Here is a 19,463-nt window from a genome sequence, read left to right on the forward strand (position 1 = left end):
TCCCATTTGCTTTTCTGAGTGAGGATTGATCATAATACCCAAGGTCCTCCTTCTTGCTTAACTTCTTTAGTTGTACAGATTTATATCTGACTGAGGGCTAATATCCAGAATATATAAAGAACTCAAGAAGTTAAAAAGCAACAAATCAAGTAATCCAATGTAAAAAATGGGGTACAGAGCTAAACAGAGAATTCTCAATAGAGGAATACCAAATGGCAGAGAAACACTTAAAGAAGTGCTCAACATCCTTAGTCATCAGGAATATGCAAATCAAAACCACCCTGAGATTTCACCTTACACCCATCAGACGGTTAAGATGAAAAATTCAAGTGACAACACTTGCTGGAGAGGATGTGGGGAAAGAGGAACCCTCCTCCATTGCTGGTGGGAATGCAAACTTGTACAACCACTTTGGAAATCAATCTGGCACTTTCTCAGAAAATTAGGAATACTGTTTCCTCAAGATCCAGCTATACCACTCCTAGGCATATAACCAAAATATGCTAAAGTACACAACAAGGACATTTACTCAACCATGTTCGTAGCACCTTTATTCATAATAGCCAGAACCTGGAAACAACCCAGGTGTCCCTCAACTGAAGAATGGATAAATTGTGGTACATTTACACAATGGAATACTACTCAACAATTAACAACACGGAAATAATGAAATTTGCTGGCAAATGGTGGGGACTAGAAAAGATCATCCTGCGTGAGGTATCCCAGAAGCAGAAAGGTACACACGATATATACTCACTTATATGTAGGTATTAGACATATAATATAGAATAAACATACTAAAATCTATAAAGAAGTCTTTTAAACTGGCAGATTTTCTGCTAGCCAAGATGTCTTTGGAGTGGCATTAACTCTTCATGGATATAGTCATTCCATACTAATCAAAACTCAAGTCAGCACCAACTCTATATTTTAAAGTGAATCATTCTAGTAATAGTGCCTAAGTGCATGGTAGACTATCCATTACCTGAGAGGAAAAATTTTTTAAAAGATTTGTTGAAAAAACAGACAACCCTACCTTCTCAGTGATATTCAGCTGCAGCCCCATGGTAGCCAGCAGACAGGTAGTATTGCCATTAGTAACGGAGTAGTTTCCAACTGTTGGAGTAGGAGTGGGTTTTGAAGTTGGAGTAAATGTTGTAGTAGGAGATGACATGGTGGTATGAATGACAGGTGCTTCAGTGGTGTCTTCCTCACACACATATTCTGAAACAAAGGACAAAATAAGCTAGAGTGCTCTTCTTGCTGTATTAGGCCAGGAAAGAGCAAACTACTTCCCAGAGTCAGGTTCTCACAGTCCAAGAGGGTTATAAGGACAAAAGACCTGGGTGGTATATTTTTTAAGTGGATGCACTGTTTCATAAACAAACAATCTCTTACGAGTTGTGACCAGAGTAGAAAAACTCAGAACACATCAAAAGGTTACAGTTACTCAAGTGTACCATGGTGGGCTATACATTATTTAAGATGCAAATTTTTTTCAAAAAACAAACAAACAAAAAAAAAAAACCAAACAGACAGCCCTACCTTCTCCTCGGTGATGTTCAGCTGTAGCCCCATGGTAGCCAGCAGATAGCTAGTATTGCCATTATTAATAACATACTACCACATAGTCTTCTTTTTCAGGCCCACAAAGGCCTTTATTTCAAAGAATTTCACCTTGCTCTGCTGGAAAAATCTAGAGAAAGGTCTGAAAACATCCCCTCCAGATAAAATGTCTTTGTCCTTCCAACAAAAAAACCATTGTGATAACTAATTATTTCAAAAGTTTTGGAAATTGTTAAATATTTAACAATACAAAGAAATCTTTACTTTTCATTATCCCTACAGCAGGTCACCAGCATTTAAATTTCTTTTTAGGAAGTGTTAGTAGTTTTCTAGAAATGAATGTGCAATTATTATATTTCCGTTAAAAAGAACATAAAATTATTTTAAAATCAACTTGTAAAAGTCAAGGTTAGAACAAAAAAAATCTAATTTTTAAGCTTGGGGCAAGGAATTGCTAAAGAGCACATAGCCAAGCTAATTGAGGATTTATTTTATAGGCTGAAAACATCACAGAAAATTTTTTCTTTAAAACTATTCCAAATGCAGCCACTCCTGATGAGACCTAATTGACTAGGATCAGAAGGAAGGAAAAGAAGACCTCCTCTATCAGTGGACTTGGGGAGGGGCATGCATGCAGAGGGTGGAGGAAGGGAGGGATTGGGACGGGAGGAGGAAGGGAACCACAGGGGGGGATGCAAAGTGAATAAAGTATAATTAATAAAGAATTTTAAAAAATAAAACTATTACAAAGGCTAGGTAGATAAATGGTTCAGCAGTTAAGATCACTATGGTCTTCCAGAAGACCTGAGTTTGAGTCCCAGCACCCACGTGGTGGCTCACAATTATGTACAACTCTAGTTTCCGGGGATCCAATACTAGGCATGCATGTGATGCACAGACATGCACAGTAATTATTTTAAAAAAAGTCAACTATAAAACTTAAAAGAGCGAGGCATGGTGGCATATATCTTTAATCAAAGCAGTCTAAGAGGAAGAAGCAGAGACCTCTGTGAGTTAGACGCCAGCCTAGTCTCTATAGTGAGTTCCAAGCCCCGTCTCTCAAAAAAAAAAAAAGAGAAAGGAAAAAAAGAGCCATTCAAAGGCTGAAGCTTGAGAGATAATTCAGTTGGAAAAGTGTTTGCTTGGCAAGTCTGAGAACTGAGATAAATCCCCAGAACCCACATAGAAAATCTAAGCATGAAGGCATATGCTTGTAACATCAGTGCTGAGTGCAGTGGCCACAGGTGCATTCCCTGCAATTCACTGCACAGTCAGCCTAGCCTACTCAGTGCTTTCCAGGCCAGTGACAGACCCTATGTCAAAACTCCATGAAGAATGGACCCAGAGTTGACCGCTGGCCTCCAGTGCATTCTCTCTCTCTCTCTCTCTCTCTCTCTCTCTCTCTCTCTCTCTCTCTCTCGCACACACACACACAAACACAGAGCACGTTCCAGGATGTCCAGGACTACACAGAGAAACCCTGTCTCAAAGAACAAACAAACAAAAAGAATTACTATTACTTTAAAAATACTTAGTCTCAGCCAGGTGTGGTAGCACATGCTTTTAAACCCAGCGCTCAGGAAGTTCAGACAGGCTGATCTCTGTGAATTCCAGGACATCTTGGTCTACAAAGCAAGTCCATCTCATCCAGGGGTACACACAGAGAAGCCCCGTCCAAGAAAAAAAATTTCAGTCTGCACCTTAAAAAATGCTCTCAGATGACGACCTCGGTGAATGCTACCTGATGTAGTCTACCGTTACAATAAGAGCCACATATATAAATCCATATATTAAAAACTCACCTTTTTTACTTACTGTACCATTTTGGACAAAAGCTTGCAGGTGAATATCCCAATAGTTCTCAACAACAGATTCTTGGCTGAAATTGAATAAACTATTGCACCTAAAGATGACATCAAATGAAAGTTCGAATCTCACAGAATGAGTAACAGGAACAATTCCTATAAAACAAGATTAACAATGGCATTTCCAGGAAGGCATGAGAAACTGCTAATATATTTATATTATATTAACATATAAGTATAGGTTCTCCTTTCTTTTAGGCCTTCCTCATCCCAAGCCAAAGGTGATAAAGTGTGAGGCAGGTTGACAGGAATGAAAAATTCATTGTGACTGAAACCATGGGGAGTAAGGAAGACAAGTAATGAGGGTTAAGAAAGAAAGCACTAAGACTAGAGAGATGGCTCCATAGTTAAGAGCACTGGTAGCTCTTCCAGAGGAACCAAGTTCAGTTTCCAGCTAGCTCACAACTGCCTGTAACATGTAACATCCTGTTCCATGGGGATCTGATATCCTCTTCTGGGTTCTGTAAGCTGCAGGCACACACATGGTGCGCAGACATACATGCTGGCAAAACATCCATACACATAAAATAAAAGTTAGAATAATAAAGAAACATTTTTTAAAAGACAGTATTTTGTAGGTAGTGTTACTCTGAAACTTCTCTCATCTAAAGATAGTATGGGCTTTCTTAGCAATGGAGGGCTTGCTTCAGTTTTTCACTCTATCTGTTACCGTTATTATTTTGGGTGCATATCCACTTGTGTGCAAGCTGGTTAAAAGCAGTATACATGTGGGTCAGAAGATGAACTACAGGAGATAGTTCTTTCCTTCTAGCTCAGGTTACAGAGAACCTAAGTAGGTTATCAGACTGGCACAGCAAATACTTTTTACACACAAAGTGATCTTGACAGCCTCACATCAGGTATTTTTTTTAATTTAAATTTTTTCTCATACATTATATTTTGATCATGTTTTCCCTCCCTCAAATCTTCCCTGATCCTCCCTACCCATCCAACTTCATGACCAAGAACATAGCAATGAAAACTGAAACAAAGAAAAAAACACTAAGACAAAAAGTGTCAAAACAAAAGGTATACACACACACACACACACACACACACAAAAGTCCATGTTTTTTGCTGGCTAACTACTCCACTGGAGAAAAATTATCTCTTCCACCAGCCAGTACTAATTACAGATAGCTTCTTGGTTGGGAGTGGGCCTTAAAAGAGGAAACACAGCCTAATTTATTTTACGGAATGCAACAAATATGCAGCAACAGAGAAAAACCCTAACTTTTAATTGACAGGGGAAACAGAAGGCCAATTTGTCTGCTTAGGTAAAAAGCAAGAGTGAAGGGGTTGTGCCAACCTTAATATAGTGAAGGGCAGGAGGAAGAAAACAAAGGTTAAACTTAAAAGAAAAATACCTCTCTACAGCAAAATAATAGGACTTAGTGACTATAGGAAAGGAAGAGTGTTGAGAATGTAGCTCAGTGAGTAGAGCACTGGCCTAAAGGCATATCAGAGACCCCAATAAAGTGGGGTGGTGTATCCACACAGGCCAGTATTGAAATCCTTGTCACTCCTGAGGTGGCAGCAGGAAGACTGGGAAATCAAGCTCATGCTAGAGGCCCACGTGGACTACATTAGAAATGATAGATGCTTCTTCCTTCTGGGGCTACTCAGAGAGTAAAGTGACTTGGTACACAGGCCTAATAACTGAATTTTTTACCCAGGGTGTAGATGGAAGGAGAGAACTGACTCCATAAGTTGTTCTCGGACCCACACACACCATGGCACACACTGGCACATGCATAATAATGATTATAATAGTATTTTTTTTAAAAGATTGGATTAAACACAGAGTTTTGTAATCTCTATTTTTATGTTACTATCCACAAGTATGTTATATCAACTTTACTCATGAACTTGTTCCTACATGCAATTTAAAGATGATTCCAGCCTGGCAGTGGTGGCACATGCCTTTAATCTCAGCACTTAGGAGGCAGAGAAAGGCCATCCTGGTATTTAATAAATAAGTTTTTTAAGATTATTTTCTTTCAGTAAAATGTTATGCCACTGTGAACAAAATGTTTACTGAAATGCCTATAGTGAAACTGCAAAATACTAAGATCATACAGCTCTAAGTCACTTGGTCTCTTGGAGAAGTAAAAAAGAATGTATTCATGATCCTTAATGCTGGTCTTCATGTAACAAGGTAGCCACTTAATGCTCTCGTGGCACTTCCTAATGGACAGACAGATGAGGTGTTTTGGGTTTTGGGGGGAGGGTTGTTTTGTTTTGTTTTTAATTTGAATTTGTTTTCCTAAAATTGTCTCCTTGTTATCAAAAAGGAAAAGATGTGAACTTGCCTCAAAAAACAAAAAATAAAAAACAAACAAACAAACAAACAAAAAAACAATGAAAGGAAGCCAGGCATGGTGACTTCCAGCACTCAGGAAGCAGAGGCAGATGGATCTCTCTGTGAGTTTGAGACTAAGTTTATGATCTGCATAAACTTGAGTTCCAGGCCAACCAGAGCTACTTGGTGAGACCTCATTTTAAAAAAAAAAAAAAAAACAAAAAACAATGATGAAAAAAAAACAAGTTCTAGACATATTGGGGTTATGCTATGAAACTATATAAAAATTAAAACTACTGGTTATGAACAAAGATAACACACATAGAAATGCTACACCCTAAATTATAAGACTGTTTGCTTCTAGTAGGCAGGAAGGAAAATGGAGCTGAAGAGTACCTCAAATGTATTAGTAAAGTTTTATTTCTTTAAATAATGAAGCAGCCATTTTAAAATTACATTTATTAGGCCAGGCATATTTCTTTAATCCCAGAACCCAGGAGGCAGAGGCAGACAGATCTCTGTGAATTAGAGACCAACCTGGTCTATATAGGGAGTTCCAAGACAGCCAGAGCTACACAAAACAACTCTAAAATTTAAAATAAAATTAATTCTGGGTAATAAATTTCTGTGGGTCTACTATTCTTTTTTTTTTTTAATCTTTATCATGGAAACATTTTTTTAAATAGCACCTTCGAAGTTACTTCAATTAATAAATGCCTGAAAATTAGTATTTTAGAGCAGGGCAGTGGTGGTACACAGCTTTAATCCCAGCACTCAGGAGACAGAGGCAGGGGCATCTCTGAGTTCGAGGCCAGCCTGATCTACAAAGTGAGTTCCAGGACAGGCAAGGCTACACAGAGAAACGCTGTATTGAAAATCAAACAAAAAACAAAACAACAAAAAATTAGTATTTCAAAATAATAAATTATTTCAAAGGCAATTCTCTAAAGTGCATGTAAGTAAAGTACTTTGAATCCCAAATCATTTTGGTAAGTACTTTATTATACAGAAGACAGTCATAGAAAAATTCAACCACTTATTTAAAATAAAGACAAGGAAGGGTTAGCATGTTAGTGATTTTTGTCTAACATGTCAGACTAAAGCCATTTTCCTTTAACAGTTGCCCACGTTGGTTGGACATGCACTGCATCATCCCCTGATTATTATAAAACTGAAGCTGACTTCTCCACTTGTAGTCTATTCACTTCCAAATTAAATCAGCAGTATATTCTCTATAAACCATTCAGTCAGCCTTGCTTGTATCATTTTCTGGCTTAGAAAAACCTACCATGTTTTCCCTCATGCCTACCCCATCATGCTAAATGCCCTTTGTTGGCTTCCCAGTCGTCCTATAATGAGACCCACTGCACTGAGCCAGCTGTCTTTGCCTCCTGATACACATACAGATATCCTGGATTTTAAATCAGACAATTCTCTAGTGACTGCTGTGTATCCTCTACTTCCCCCTAGTGGATACATCCTGCTCAAATTCTTCCACTTACATTCCACCATTAGCAGCTGCAGTTCAGGACCCATTTCTCCACCAAGCACTTTTACCCCTGCATCATAAACTGACGTCTCTGCTCCCAATGTCTCTTCTCTCTCTGCTCCTCATCAGGACCTCTGGTGATAACACTCAGAAAACAGGCACTCAGCCCAGGGATCCACATATGAGACTGGAGAATGCATACTACATTCTGAATTTACTGTGTGGGTTTTTGTTGTTGAGAATGGGGATCTAGAACTTTCCTCATAGGGTCAGAAAAGATTTATAAACTCTCTAACCACTTACAACAGAAAATACAAACAAAAAAATTCAGACTGAGCTCAATGGTCTCCATATCACCTTCGAACACAACTAAACTTTGTCTTCCTCAATAATCTCTAAACTCCTTGACAGTCAAGGACAAACTTTAACCTAGTAATTAAAAATAATGCAGCCATGCCCTAGCCACAGAGATAAATATCTAAAATAACCAAAAACCTCTTGCCTCAGTTATTCTCTCAAAGTAAGAGAATAATAGAATAAAAACTTAAGTTTGATTTTCAACTCTCGGTCACACTAGCTACTGAGTTTAATGTGAAGCTCATTTACTTCTGAGTCTTGTCTTTGTTTGTTTTTTGAGACAGAGTTTCTCTATGTAGCCCTGGCTGTCCTGAAACTCATTCTGTAGACCAGGCTGTCCTTGAACTCAGAAATACAGTGTGCACCACCACCAAACTCAGAGATCCACGATGTGCACCACCACTACCACCACTCAGCTAACTTGTGTCTTTAAAATATGATCTTTCCATCCATCCAAAGGTGGTATTAATCCTCAGATCTAGGCACCTGGTGTTGAGCTTCCGGTGTTTTTGCAGTCATAATGGCACATTATGTGTGAGAAGAGCTAACTACTCCAGACATCATGCTAATCTAATCTCACTGGAGGGAATTGAAAAGGGAGAGAATTAAATCCCTAATAAAATCAGCACCATAAACTGAACACAGCAGTGTGCAAGCACCAGTAATCTCAATACTCAGGAGTGCTGAGCATTGAGGAGTATACATTTCAGGACAGCCTAGCTTGCTTCAGAGACAGAAAAAAAAAAAAACACTTAAATTTTCTTCTACTATATACACTTTTAGAATATTTTAATGTGTAATTGTTTTAAGAATGACAAGACTGGGTAGCCAGGCAGGGGTGGCACATGCCTTTAGTCCCAGCACTTGGGAGGCAGAGGGAGGTCTACAGAGGGAGTTGCGGGACACCCAAGGCAACACAGGGAAACCCTGTCTTGAAAAATAAAGAAAATGACAAGACTGGCCTAAATCACCTAAATTGTTCTTGAGCTGAAGTTGTCTCAAAATTGCAAATGTCAAGTTTAGTTCCATTAACTTTAGTCATTGTTTGCTTTCCAAGTAAAAGTTTATCTTAATAGTAAAAAGATTTGAAGGTGATGTATTTCTAAATCTAAACTGAATTTGTACACTTTCAATTAAAGAATTTTCTCATTCATCCAACATTTGTTGACTGCCTGCTACTGAATGAACAACAGTTAAGTGCATGAACTCTATAGCTCAGTAAACTTTGCTTCAAACACTAGCTTACTTGCTCACTTACTAGATTTGGAGTCTTTGGAAAAGTCACCAAGCCTCATTCCCTTTATTTACTTCCCAGCGACGCTATAAACTGCACACTCAGTAAAATATTGCATGTAACAATCAGAGTAATCAATGGTATACAGTGCAACACTTCAGCAATGACAGTCAATATCACTTTATGCCCAACACTATTCTATGCATGGAGTCAGGGATAAGCTGAATAAGAAGTTTTTGGTTTTTTATTATTAGGAAGACAGATGGGCATAATAATCATTTTAGTTGTTGACATTTTTCTTACTAATGAAACCAAGAGAATGTAACACAAACCCAATCTTAAGGTTACCTTTAGCTGCAGCACCAGGAAATGTTGTGCTATCACTGGTGTTGTAGGAAAGCGAGATGGTGTCAATAAAATAATGAGACACTTCCTTGGTAAAATTCAGAGTCCAAGAGATAGCAGATCCAAATTGTACCATTATTTTGGCACCATTATGGTCATCCCCACAACTGCTTCCATCGTATGTCACACTGGAAGGATCTGAAATGGTTATAGTTTTCTAAAAGATAAAAAAGTTTAGGAGTGGATGTGAAAAAGCAGATAGCAGTTAGCCCCACCCCTGGAGAACCCAGTTGAGTGTGTCACTTTTAGCTAAATCACACTTTCCCCTCAGCCAGGAGGCCCTTTGCTTGGACTATCTCATAGCTATGAGAACCAATCTCACCTTCTTTGACTACATACCAAGTATCTGTACAAGTTCATGTATGTCTACAGAAAAGAGAAGTTGCCTAGACTCCTATCTAGATGTTTGTTTATTTCAGCAGACCTGGGGATAGAATCCAGGGTCTCAAGCACAATGGGCAAGAGTTCTACCAATGAGCAACTTCACAGACTGTAAGACTTTTTTTTGTTTTAAGTAATGCTATAGATAGGGCTTTAATAAAATAAAAATGAGACAAAAAGACCAAGAAGAGACCAACAAAAAGGTCAATAGAAACAGCAAACTATTTCTTAGATGTCTCAGTGGTTAAGAGCATTGGCTGCTTCTCCAGAGGACCTGGTTTGGATTCACAGAACCCACTCTGTGGGCTCACAACTGTCTGTAACTCTAGTTCCAGGAGAGGCAATGCCCTTTTCTGTCCTCCTCTAGCACCAGGCATACAAGTGCTTCGCAAACACACATGGAAAAAAATTATTTTAAACCCACATACCCTATACAGCCACAATTTTTTTTAAATAAAAATTTTTTTAAGATTAAAAAAAGAAATTCAAGGTTTAATATTAGTATATTATATTATTTCAGAATTAAAACTGAAATGTCATGAAGTCTTTCCTTATTTGCATTTAACCATCTCCAAAGAAAACTCTAAAGAATCAATGAATTTGAAATATCCACTCCAAAAAAAAATGAAATATCCACTCCAATATTAAACAAAATACTTATAAGAATATAATACTTTTTAAAACACAGGATTTCAGTGTTAGGCCAATTAACATGAGATCTTACTTGTATGCATATACAGTGAAGGGTTTTAAAAAAGAGTCTCAATGTAAAGCCGGGAGGTGGTGGCAGCCTAAGTCCTTAATCCCAGCACTTGGGAGGCAGAGGCAGGTGAATCTCTTGAGTTCAAGGCCAGGAGGGGTGTAGAAGGGCACAACATGAAGATGGGACACAAACCAAAAAAAAAAAAAAAAAAAAAAAAAAAAAAAAAAGGACTAAATGTAAATAAATCCCTGTTTTAAAACTCAAGACGAATAAAGGACTGGGAGGTAATATAGTGCCAGAGTACTCACCTGGCACCTACAAGACCTTGGATTCAAACCCCAGCACCACCACCATATAAACAAACAAACAGACAAAAACAATCTGTTTAATATAAGGGACCAGAAAAAAAGTGCTTAGCAGCACAGGCTACTCTCCCAGAGACTTTCCAGCACCAACATGGTAGTTCCCCCTCACCTGGAATTCCAGTTCCACAGGATTCGGTGCTCTCTATTGATGTAACAGGGTAGCATTTGATTATGGTGCTAAACATCCATATACATAAAAAGTATATAAATCTCAAAAAAGACAAATAGTTTTACTTACATAGGTGTGGTTTGTAGTTTCATAAGTTATTTGGAAATCCATGTCCCATTTTGCATAAAGGCAAGTAGCATTTTTTAAATCTGTCAAATTAAGTTTCAATGGGTAGGCCTGAACAGCTCCTAGATTAAAAAAAAAAAAAAAAAAAAAAAAAAACAAAACAATATAAGGTAAAAATTCACATGTATCACAAGACCAAAGAAGCAATATCTCAAAGGTTTATAGGAGCCTAGATCCATAAGAAAAATCGAACTTTACAAATGCAGAATTCTTAACTTTATTTCACTTTAAAATTGAATTGAGTAAAAAAGGTTCATGAACTTTTCACGTGGATCCACAATTACTTCCTAAATTCTCACCCTGCTCCTTCTATAAATGAAAAGACCTTCACGTAGAAATGCTTTGGAACTTTTTATCTAAATTAATCTAATCTTCTATTACTTGAATATTACTGACACATTACCTATTAAATTCAAGCACCTAAGCTTCAATATTATAATGGAGAAGGGGGAAATATGCCAGCAAATACACCTGCAACATGAAAAAAAGCAAAACAAAACAAAAAAACAAGCAACTATTTGAGAACTGTCTTGCCTGTTTCATACATTATCCAAGGGGAAAACTGCCTTCTGTTAAGATCACTGCAAACCCTTTGATGTTATCCAAGCAAACCAGTGTTGTCTACAGGTAGGGACATGCTATTAGACTAAAGAGAAAACTCCTAAAAAGAATACCAAGCAAGTATGCCTCAGCAACAGCTTTCAAGCTGTACACAAAAGACTATCTTTCATGCTCCAGAGACCTGGCTGCCTTAGCAAGCCCAAACACAAGCCTAAAGCTTGTGCTTGCTAACAGCGACTAAGTACTGGCAAAGATTCAGAAAGACCTAGTACGAGAAACATAGGTGGGTTTTTTTTTGTTTTGTTTTGTTTACAACCATTCTTTTCTCCATAGACATGGAATGGTCCTGCCAAGCATATCCAAGTCTACCCTGTAGAATGTTTCTCAGAACTCCAAATTACATTTTCCTAATCAACTGGAGATTTGCTTTGCCTGTATTCATTCTCTCAGCTTGGCAGAAAGTCCCCAACTTGTATCCCAGGTATAAAGCCTTCTTGGTCGTGATAAATGATCGTCTTAGTATGCTGCTGCATTCAATTTGCTGTGATCTTATTAAGAGTTTTGTATCTGTATTCATTTAAGTATCAGTAGACAGCTCTCTTTCGTTTTAGTCCTTAGAAGATGAGAGTAGAATAGAAACAAGAAAAAAAGCAAAAAGAAAGGAATAAAGTTGTGTAAGATAGTAACAAGATTGATTTGCCCATGGTGAGAAGGTAAATGTTTTAGGACGAGGGTTCAGGTCGTAGTTCCCACTTACCACTTTTTGTTTGTTAGGTTTTGTTTTTTTTGAGACAGGATTTCTCTGTACAGCCTTGGCTGTCCTGGCCTCGATTCGTAAACCAGGCTGGCCTTGAACTCATAGCAATCTGCCAGCTTCTGCCTGCCTGAGTGCTAGAATTAAAGGAGTGTGCCACTGCACCTGACTGCATTTATCACTTTCAATCAAACTCAAAATAGCTCATCTACCTTTGGCACAAGACTGAGAATGGGGAGGGATGCCCTGAGGACCCAGACACACCTATCCATCCCTCTCCAAGTCCACATACATGAGGATTGCTTTTATTCAAAGGCTTATCAGCTCAAACTCAACAATTTCATAATCCAGATTCATTCTTTTACTTCCTCCTCCAAATGGGCCCCCACCTCAACCCCTACCATGAAATAAAAAGGCAAAGCCTTCTGCTTTCTTTCTACTTCTATTCCTAATCTACCACTCCACTCAACATTACTACAGACCCCTATGAACTGTTCCTAAAAAGCGCTGCCAGATACCACTTTCTCCACATTTTAAAAACTGTTACCAGTTCCCAAACTGCCAAACTAAATTTAAATTCCGGTCTGACTTTCAAAGTAATCCTTAATTTTATCCCACTCTATTGCTTTAACATCACTCAGACCACATTCCCAGAACACACCCTTTAATCTGGCTTAACTAGTTTCTACTGGGCCCAAAGACTACACTCTACTCAACTTGGCTACTATTGTTTCTAGCACTTAAGGGCCACTTCCTTCTGATGCCTTACATCTATACCTCAAGGACTTCTGCTCTTTGAGGCTGTAAAGGTGAAATAATTTTACTCTAACTGCTGGCCCACATCACTGGCTGCTCCAGAAACTGGGAATGTTGAATGCTTGCTTTTCCAACCTCCCTTACAGCTTAACTTGTCCCTAACAATTCCACCCTAGACTTAAAATCAAAGGGAGCCAGCTATAGAAAAAGCATCCTATGAACAAAGAAATCGCTTAGCAGGTTCAAGGGCCCAGGAAAGAAAGATGATACTAGCCAATGGTAGAAGCGTAAGTTTTTGCACTTGGTCATAGCAATGCAATCCTGGGGTACTGAATCAGGTTTACTATACACCTTTTTCACATTATTTATTTTGTGATTTGGATACTGGAGTTTGAACTTGGGGGCAAGTGTGCTACCACTCAACTACACACTCAGCCCTTGCTCACTTTAAAGCAAAATATTTTATTACGATGTATCATACACCGCATAACATATAAGGAAAACTTGTATGCAATGTTAGGTACAGCTCAAAGCATTTTTTAATTACATGAGCAAATGAACCCTCCTTCAAGAGGCAGACAATTCCAACTACAGTCACAGTATCCATAGGAACAGCTTCCAGGACTCTCTAAGGACACTGATGTTCTAGATCCTTGTATAAAATGGTGTATGTAGTATTTGCACCCAGCCACATCCTCCTATATACTTTAAAACCTCCCCTGAACCACTTATATAACACAAATGCCATGTAAATACTTGTACTACCTCCCCCAAAAGCCCATGATATTCAGTTTATCTCCCATACTGTGATATATGGCTGGTTGAATCTGTGGGTATGGAATCAATGGAGGACAAAGAAGTCTGGCTATACCCCTAAAGTTCCCCATTCAGTTACTATTCCCCTTCCAAGGTAAAATGACATGTTGACTTGTAACAATACAGATGACAACTACCTGCTTTTTAGCTTGATATAAACAGAATAATGTAGTATGCTCTCTTTTGGGTCTGGCTTCTTTCATTTTCACTGTGATGTGTGTAACTGCAATTCATTCATTCTTTCTATTCTACTGTTTCTGATTATGGGGTGATTCTTTGCTATATACCTGTGGTATTGTTGATGGACAGCTATAATGTTCCCAGTCAGTCTCATCACAAATGCTGCTGAAAACACTCTTCCATGTATTGGTAAGCTTGTATGTTGAATATTTATCTAACAGTGTAATTGTGGTTTCAAAGAGTATGCAATATGTCCCACTATAGTTTGAAGGTTTTGTTATTGCTGCTTGCGGGGAGGGGGGTGGTTTTGTAGTTTGTTTTGTAGTTTGAAACAGTCTTTTTCTTCCATTTTCCCCCTTTCTTTTTCAGACAGTGTCTCACTGTGCAGGCCCACTGGCTTGGAACTCACTGTATAGACTAAGCTGGCCTTGAACTGAGATCACATGCTTCTGCCTCCCATCAGAACCACAAACAGTCAAACCGTTTCGGTAAGTATCCCAGAATGGTCTTGAACTTACTGTTTGTTTTCCAGGCTGGCTAAGAACTCCAGTCTCCTGCCTGTAATTACAGATCTGTGCTACCAAACCCTGCCCCACTATTTTCAATAAATCCATTTCTGCTTAAAATCCATCAGGTTTTCCTTATCATGCTTGTAACTGAGAACTTGGACTGAAGCTGGGCTTGGTAATGACGAATGCATGTAATCCTAGCACTTGGGAAGCTGAGGCAAGAAGATCATGAGTTTAAGGCTAGTCTAGGCTAGACAGTAAGCCCTCAACCCCGAGCCCCATCTCTAAAAACAAAACACAAACACAAATTAGGACCATGCTTGCATGCTATCCATTATTTATCAGTCACTTCTTTACAAACTTCCCTTAAATATAAAAGTCCTTACAAAGCAGTCCATAATGCATATTTATACATCTCAGTCGACTTTACACTATCTTGAATTACTGGTATTTTTAATGTTCTTTCAATACTTTTTAGTCTATGGACAAATGACAGATAATTTCCGAATGAGGGAATTTAACTGACCAATGAATGCATTAAAAAGTACTCAACATCATCAGCTATCATGGCAATGCAAGTCCAAGTTATTGTCATTGAATCCTGTCTTCCCTACTGGCAAAGGCTCCAAAACACAACACTTTTGTTACCTTGGTTTTTTGTTTGTTTGTTTGTTGGTCTTTTTGTTATTTTGTCTTTTTTCTTTTTTTCCCAGAGCTGAGGACTGAACCCAGGGCCTTGTGCTTGCTACCACTGAGCTAAATCCCCAACCCCAACCCAGCACTTCTGAACTGCCACTTTACAGCAAACGCACTAGTATGCTGTGGAAACTGATGTACAGTAAGCAACTTATTATTAGCAAAATACCAAAGTCTGTGAGTGATATATGTGGACAAAGATTCACTTTTGCTAGTGTTTCCATCATTCATTTGAATTCCAATATGCTCCTTTAATCATAAGATCTTATCTAAGCCACAGTTGCTAGGAGTGTGTTTTTTATACAGATGTCATCTATATTGCCTGTCACATTGGAGAACAGGTCTATTACTTTTCCTCTATCTCCTATCACTCCTAGTAGTGCTGAATACATATTAGGTTTTCCATAAATACTTATCAGTTACACCAAAGAGAAAATTCCCTGCAATGTAGACCTGAAATACTGCTCAGTCTAATTACAGGAAGACCAGCTCTTTACAACTTCCAAATCAGTGTTCTGGATATTACCACGAACCTCATGTCAGTTTTCCATAAACTGATTTCAAACCAGGGATAGTGCTTTTCCCATAAAGTGAAAGATTAACCTTGAAATGTTATACTTGAGCAGAATGTCTCTAGCGGGTGATTTCCACACTTAACTGCTATGCTTGACTTTTAGACTAGTCAAACTATGTTAAAGGCTATATGGTCTTTAAAAGCCATGGCTTAATATATCCTGTCATTTGTGATTATGGAGCTGAGGGTTTATTCTCAAAAGAAAAGATCATCCTCAAAATAAAATCAACATTCTCAAGTGCAATTATGTTCTCAGTACTGCTCCAAAAAAAGTAATTCTAGGTTCATTCAGAACTCGGACTCAGGTACCCAAACACAAAGATTTGGAAAAAAAAAAGTGGCTAAGTTTTTATAAGTCTAAAAGGCCCAAGCAGTACCTGAAAAGTATACCCATTTGTGCCAGCTCATGCCTTTCATCAACAGAGGCGGGAAAATTTCTGTGAGTTCAAGGCCAGCCTGACTTACAGAGCAAGTTCCAGAACAGCCAAGGCTCTTACAGAAAAATCCTGTCTCAGAAATAAATAGATAGGTAGGTAGGTAGGTAGGTAGATAGATAGATAGATAGATAGATAGATAGATAGATAGATAGATAGATAGATAATAGAGACATAATCCATACAACAGGGGTTGTTGAGATGGCTCAGTTGTTAAAAGCACTGGCTGCCCTTCCAGAGCCCCAGGTACAATTCTCAGAACCCACATGGCTATTCACAACTGTCTCTAATTCTAGTCCCAGGGGACCCAACCCCTTCTTGTGGCCTCCTTGTACCAGGCATAAACATAGTACAGACATACAAGCAGCTAAAATACTTGTAGACATAAAAAATAAAAATAAAAACCCATACAACAAAGTGAAACAATATGAGATGATAGAGAACCCATTTGGAAAGCTGAAAAGCTAAAATTCCACTCAGGAAGCCAAGTTTACTGGCTATGAGACTCTGGGACAGTTCCCCTTGCCAAGACTTGACTGTGTATTTTTCTAGGGGGGTTATCGATGGGGTATAAAAACCCTGAGCTAAGAGAAGTTTTCCAAGCAAGTTAGACATCCTGTTTACAAGGATCCCTTTCATTAAACACAAGACTTAAAGAAACAAGTCCTTTCCCATTTTATGGCGTATGTTTACTTTCATCATATTAAGTCCTACCTTAAACTACCCATCTACTGTGAAATTGGCCAAAAAGTGGAGGATTTTTTTTTGGGGGGGGGGATGTGAGGAGAAGGCATACTGGGCTGAAGGGATAGCTAGGTGGTTAAGAGTATTTGTTGTTCTTGCAAAGGACCTGGCTTCTAATCACAACACCAATATGGTACTTACAACCAAACATAACTCCAGCTCCAAGGACAACAAGTCCATTTTCTGATCTTTAAGGGACACCAGGCATGCATGTAGCATATAGACATACATGCAAGCAAAACACTCATACATGTAAAATAAATATCTTTAAAAGCACGGGCCCAGAGAGACAGCTCAGCAAGTAAAGGTGCTTGTATTAATCTAACAACCTATGTTTAATCCCTGGGACCCGCAGAATAGCAGAACTGGCTCCTGCAAGTTGTCCTTTGCTTTCCACATGTGTACCACACACATACATGCTATACAAGTATATACACATACACTTTAAAAAAACATGGCATTAGGAGCTGGAGAGGAAATGGCTGTTCTTCCAAAGGTTCTATGTTCAATTCCTGGTAACTACATGGTGGCTCATAACCATATGGGATCTGGTGCCCTCTTCTGCTATGTAGGCATATGTGCAGGCAGAATGCCGTACAACTGGTAAATAAATAATCTTAAAAAAAAAACAAAACAAAAACAGGGCATAGCCTGCAATCCCAGCACTCAGGTTGGAGCAGGAGGACTAACATGAATTCCAGGCTAGCCCGGTGAGATGTGGGCAAGTTTGAGACCACTAAAATCCACAGCAGGACAAAAAGGTGCACACTTTCTTCTGTTAAGTGATGACTTTCACATAAGTGTTTGGTTAGCTGTTCTCATATTCACCTGTGACTCACTTGTTTATATATATATATATATATATATATATATATGTATGTTAAGTCTGCTACAACAGAAAATAAGATTTTAAGCTACGAATGTTTGTCACATGAAAGTAACATTTAAAATTAACAAAACATATGTTTCTAACCATAAAATGACTTCCTTGATTTTTTTTCTGGTCAAAGAGTAGGTCAGAAAATGAAACAATTCTATTGAAGTGATGCAAAGTGCCTACGGCTAAGCCACATTTGGCAGGCCCCCAGAATGCTTTTGCAATGCACAATGGAATAACAAGTACTTATAAAAGAAACTTTTGGAATGGAAGAATCTCAGACCACGTTAATATGGAATTGTGATTAGGAAGTACAGCCTTCCTGAACCAGGGTCGTAGAATTTATCTCCGGTGCTATGAAACAATGCTGGGTTATAAACAAAAGTCCACTATAGGGCTAGAGAAATGGCTCAGAAGTTAAGAGCACTGGCTGCTCTTCCAGAGGTCCCAAGTTCAATTCCCAGCAACCACATGGTGGCTCCCAACATCTGTAATGAGATCTGATTCTGTTAGTATTTATTTAAAAATAATGCCACACACACAACAGATATTATATGAAAGAGATTTATTGGTTGGAGTTGAAGATATAAAGAGAAAAAGGAAAGAGAGAGACATGGTGGGGGGCTCCCAGGAAAGAAAGTGACCTGGAGAGAGAGGAGTAAGAGAAGCAAAGTGATGTGTTGGTCCTTTTATAACTTGTGCATGCACAGCTGAACTGTGTCTGCTTCATACCTAGTGGTTGACACATGATGATATTCTAGGTTAGTGGGCAACCGAGAAGCAGGCTACCTATACACTAGCAGATTCCCTCTTCTGGTGTGCATGAAAACAGAGCACTCATATACATAAAATAAGAAATGCTTCTTGTAAAGTCCACTGTAAATTCCATGGAAAGAAGACTACATACATAGGAATATTTGAATATTTATAACCCTATCAAATATGATAACCAACGACTCACAGACATGTCAATCCTGTCTTTCGAGTGTCTCTAATACAGATAGGTGAATTTTAACTGAACCATGAGTCAAAGTTATCAGGTAAACAAAACATGGGAAGGCTATAGGAAAAAACAAAAATCCACGAAAACAGGGTTTAACATTTTGTTTTCTGATGCTCTCCAAAAGGAAAGATGCTGGTCACTTTAGCAAACCGAATTCTTTTCACCACATCTTTCCTAATTCTCCACACTAACCCTCATGCCTATGCAGTCATATTTCAAGTGTTCTCTTAAGTTTGAGTTAGGCCTTGTTTATATAGAGAACTCAAGGATTACAGTGAGATCCTAATCCCCCTAACTCCTCAAGGAGAGCACAAGTAGGAGAGGCAAAAAAGGCTAAAATTAACATGTGAGATTATCCTAGTTACCTGCACTCTTACCACTGATTTTGAAGTTCTTGATCCAGAGACACAAAATAGATTTTTTTTTGTGTGTGTGTGTGTGTGATTTAAACATATTTTAAGTATTTTTTTTTTAGGCTTTATGTGCAGGGGTGTTTTGCTTGCATATGCATTGGTACACTGTGTGTATGCAGTGCCTGTGCAGGCCAGAAGAGAGCATCCGATCCCTCTGGTACTGGAGTTAGCAGCAGTAATGAGC

General features: G+C 38.5%; 1 protein-coding gene across 5 annotated transcripts in view; it reads right to left on the reverse strand.

Moving 5' to 3' along the window:
* Positions 1-19,463, reverse strand: part of Lamp2 (lysosomal associated membrane protein 2) — a 49,731-nt gene that overhangs the window by 24,965 nt on the left and 5,303 nt on the right. For all 5 annotated transcript variants that reach the window (XM_060375127.1, XM_060375123.1, XM_060375125.1 and 2 more), the window contains exons 2-5: positions 10,906-11,024; positions 9,162-9,375; positions 3,369-3,527; positions 1,037-1,224 (exon numbers count right to left, since the gene is read on the reverse strand). In XM_060375127.1, coding sequence (XP_060231110.1) covers positions 1,037-1,224; positions 3,369-3,527; positions 9,162-9,375; positions 10,906-11,024 — 680 coding nt within the window. The remainder of the gene's footprint in view (positions 1-1,036; positions 1,225-3,368; positions 3,528-9,161; positions 9,376-10,905; positions 11,025-19,463) is intronic.

This window comes from Meriones unguiculatus, chromosome X (assembly GCF_030254825.1).
Source record: "Meriones unguiculatus strain TT.TT164.6M chromosome X, Bangor_MerUng_6.1, whole genome shotgun sequence".
In the NCBI taxonomy this organism is placed as follows: Eukaryota; Metazoa; Chordata; class Mammalia; order Rodentia; family Muridae; genus Meriones; species Meriones unguiculatus.